The sequence below is a fragment of the Notothenia coriiceps genome, unplaced genomic scaffold (assembly GCF_000735185.1).
Source record: "Notothenia coriiceps isolate Sejong01 unplaced genomic scaffold, NC01 NC01_scaffold00037246, whole genome shotgun sequence".
NCBI classification, from domain to species: Eukaryota; Metazoa; Chordata; class Actinopteri; order Perciformes; family Nototheniidae; genus Notothenia; species Notothenia coriiceps.
The window spans coordinates 1,647,862-1,651,129 of record NW_011369947.1 but is presented as its reverse complement, the minus strand read 5'-3'; the positions used below and the strand labels follow the sequence as shown (position 1 = coordinate 1,651,129).

Here is a 3,268-nt window from a genome sequence, read left to right as displayed (position 1 = left end):
TTTCTCTCCCTTCATGTTTGGAAACGGCAGGACTCTGTTTGGAAACAAGATCAAGTCGGTGGCCAAGAAAGCCTTCTCTGGCTTGGAGACCCTGGAACACCTGTGAGTATCCCACAATGCTTTTCTGCCCCTCCTCCCAAAGCCAGAGAGAGAAAGTAAGGAGGAGAGGGTGCAGTGTCGGGGTGGTGGTGGTGGAGGTGGGGGGAGGGTACAGGGATTGCCAAAAGTAGCTGGCAGAGAGCAGGCCGCTAGCAATTTAATAGCGTCTTTGTAAAAGGAGAAGACAGAGGCTTTTGCGACGCCCAGCTGCCTCGCTCTAGTTAGCCTAGCTCAGGAACAAAGTTATTGAGCATGTGGCCAGATCCGCAGAAGAAATGGAATTCATATAAGCTCTTTCACAGGCCTCATGTCAAACCAGGGCAGGGAGGGAAGGAAAAGCTGGCATGTATCCTCAGATACACGGGCCTCGAGTCAGATCCTCGCTAATGAGAGCTGCTGTAATGTGAATACAGTGGATGAGACGCTGTGTAATGTGAACACAGTGGATGAGACGCTGTGTAATGTGAACACAGTGGATGAGACGCTGTGTAATGTGAACACAGTGGATGAGACGCTGTGTAATGTCCCAACAGGAACTTGGGGGAGAATGCTATCCGTTCCATCCAGCCCGACGCCTTCAGCAAAATGAAGAACCTCAGAACACTGTGAGTTCTGTCGATGCATTCAAACAAATACACATCAGAAGTCTCATACATGCAGGAACTTGAAGCTTCAAACTCATTCCCTCGGTGCTTTTTGGCGTCAGGAACACATATCAGTTACAGGTGCAATAGACGTGATATATAACACACACACTCCTCTGCAGTATCATCCAGAGCGACAGCTTCCTGTGTGACTGCCAGCTCCAATGGCTGCCCGACTGGCTGGTGACCCGCGGTCTGACGGCCGGCGCCAACGCTTCCTGCGCTCACCCCGAGAGCCTCAAAGGCACCAGCGTGTTCCAGGCTCCGCCCAGCAGCTTCGTGTGCGGTGAGTGAAGCGCTTGCTGGCTGTGTTTATGTGGGCGGATGTGTTGTGAAAAGAGGCAGCGGCGGGCCGAGCGAACAGCTTGGCGCTGTTCTGTTGTTTACATAGTTGCACATATTTGTTTGTGTGGTGTTTTGGAACTCTTGCTAATGGATCCTTATGTGTTTTTTATTAGCCTCTTTTAGTCCGTTTAAGCATAGCAAGCAGACACCTACTGCTGAGGGACTTTTCCACTGTGATGCTTCCAATGCACTTTGTCTTCGTCCCTCAAATGACTGTCCTCACTCCGAGTCTACTCTTCTGACTCTCCATCTTACGCTTGATCTCTTCTAACTCTTAACTCATTTCTATCCGTCCCCCTTCAGACGACCTCCCAAAGCCCCAGATCACGGTGCAGCCGGAGACCTCCGTGACGGTCCTCGGCAGCGACGTGCGTCTCACGTGCACGGCGGCGAGCAGCAGCACCTCCCCCATGACCTTCGCCTGGCGTAAGGACCAGGAGCTGCTTCGCCACGCCGAGACGGAGAACTACGCCCACGTGCGCGCTCATCACCAAGGCACAACGTCCGACGTGCCGAGTGCAAACGGAGACGTGATGGAGTACACCACCATCCTGCACCTGCGGCACGTCACCTTCGCCCACGAGGGCCGCTACCAGTGCATCATCACCAACCACTTCGGCTCCACCTACTCCACCAAGGCCCGCCTCGTCGTCAACGGTAGGTTTCTTAAACAAAAGGTTGTATCAAAGCATTAAATAGGCGTGAGCAAGAGGAATATTGGAGGTCCAGCATCATGCTAAGCTAAGCTAAGCTAAGCTAAGACAAGAAAGAGAGAAAAGAACCCTCCAACTTCCCTGTTGATATGTGTGTGTGTGATTACATCATTTCCACCGAATGAAATGCCTGTTTACGTTACACTAATCTGAGTTTGACAGCGGAGGTTGAGATTAGTGGCCATGCTGAGTTATTTCTCCTTCCATTGAATAAAGTCTTCTCTTTCTTGCTCGGCCTCCTTCTCTCCCAGGATGGTATTCGGAACAAATAGATTTATCTGCATGTCAGCGGCTAACAGTGGCCAGCTCTTCTGCACTCTGTCACTCAGCTTTTCGAGTGGAGGGTATTCATGTGGAGATCCTGGATCTGAATCTTAGCTTTGAAGTGAAATGGCAGAATTAGCGTTAGTGGTTTCTTGCTGTGGCGTACACGTCATACATGTAACAGTCAAGTAGGTTCAGGACCTTGTGCTCAGACGTTCAGATGCCAGCACCAGCTGTGAATGCGTGGGTTGAAGTGTGAAGAGTTTGTAATGCTCTGTAATCCCGAACGACAGCTGTGAAGGTTCTTAACGCAAAATAACTGCAGGTGTGAAAGTGTAGAACTAGGAATGAGGGAATGGCTTCTGAACTAAAAACACAGTTTCTGTTGGAGATGTTTTCACACAGCCGGATCCTGACACGTCTCTTCTGCCCACAGTCCTCCCGTCCTTCATGAAGACGCCCCGGGACAGCACCATCCGGACGGGCCACACGGCGAGGCTGGAGTGCGCCGCAGAGGGCCACCCGACGCCGCAGATCGCCTGGCAGAAAGACGGCGGCACGGACTTCCCCGCCGCCCGGGAGCGCCGAATGCACGTGATGCCCGACGACGACGTGTTCTTCATCATGGACGTGAAGCCGGAGGACATGGGCGTGTACAGCTGCACCGCCAAGAACACGGCCGGCACCGTCTCCGCCAACGCCACTCTCACCGTGTTGGGTAAGAGCCCCTTTTTCTTTCCCCTACCTCTTTTTCTGTGTTTAGTTGAGCTAATATCGACACATGTTTGACTCCAGTGTTGATGGCGTTCCCACAGCCTCACATGGCGTTCGGTTGGGATTCGGTCGGTCCGAGGCCGCAGAATGAGAGCTTTATATTTTTCTTTTCTCGGCAGCTGTGGCCTTGCTGCAGGTCAACGGCCAAAGGTCACAGTTGGGGGGTCAAAGGGGGGGATGGTGGTGAAGCAAAGGGGGGGGACTCACAGAGGGGTGTTTGTTAGGCATTCCCACCCCCACCCCTTTCTCCTCTCTCGGTGGGAGGGACAGTTATGGCTGCTTCACTGCAGGCCTCAGTGCTCCCACTTTATTGGCTGTTTTACACTGTTAAATCAAACAAAACGGAGCGGCTCTCCTATAACCATCTGGACACAGATCATCTTTGTGCTTTGTCTCGGGAAAAGCAGTCCCTTGTTGACCAGAGGTTTT

At 52.4% G+C, this 3,268-nt stretch overlaps 1 protein-coding gene across 1 annotated transcript in view; it reads left to right on the top strand.

Annotated features, from left to right (window-relative positions):
• The window catches only part of lrig1 (leucine-rich repeats and immunoglobulin-like domains 1), a 35,422-nt gene that overhangs the window by 27,873 nt on the left and 4,281 nt on the right, over positions 1–3,268 (top strand). The window contains exons 10-14 of the mRNA XM_010794531.1: positions 31–102; positions 633–704; positions 866–1,029; positions 1,392–1,745; positions 2,502–2,783. Of these exons, the coding sequence (XP_010792833.1) occupies positions 31–102; positions 633–704; positions 866–1,029; positions 1,392–1,745; positions 2,502–2,783 (944 nt within the window). The remainder of the gene's footprint in view (positions 1–30; positions 103–632; positions 705–865; positions 1,030–1,391; positions 1,746–2,501; positions 2,784–3,268) is intronic.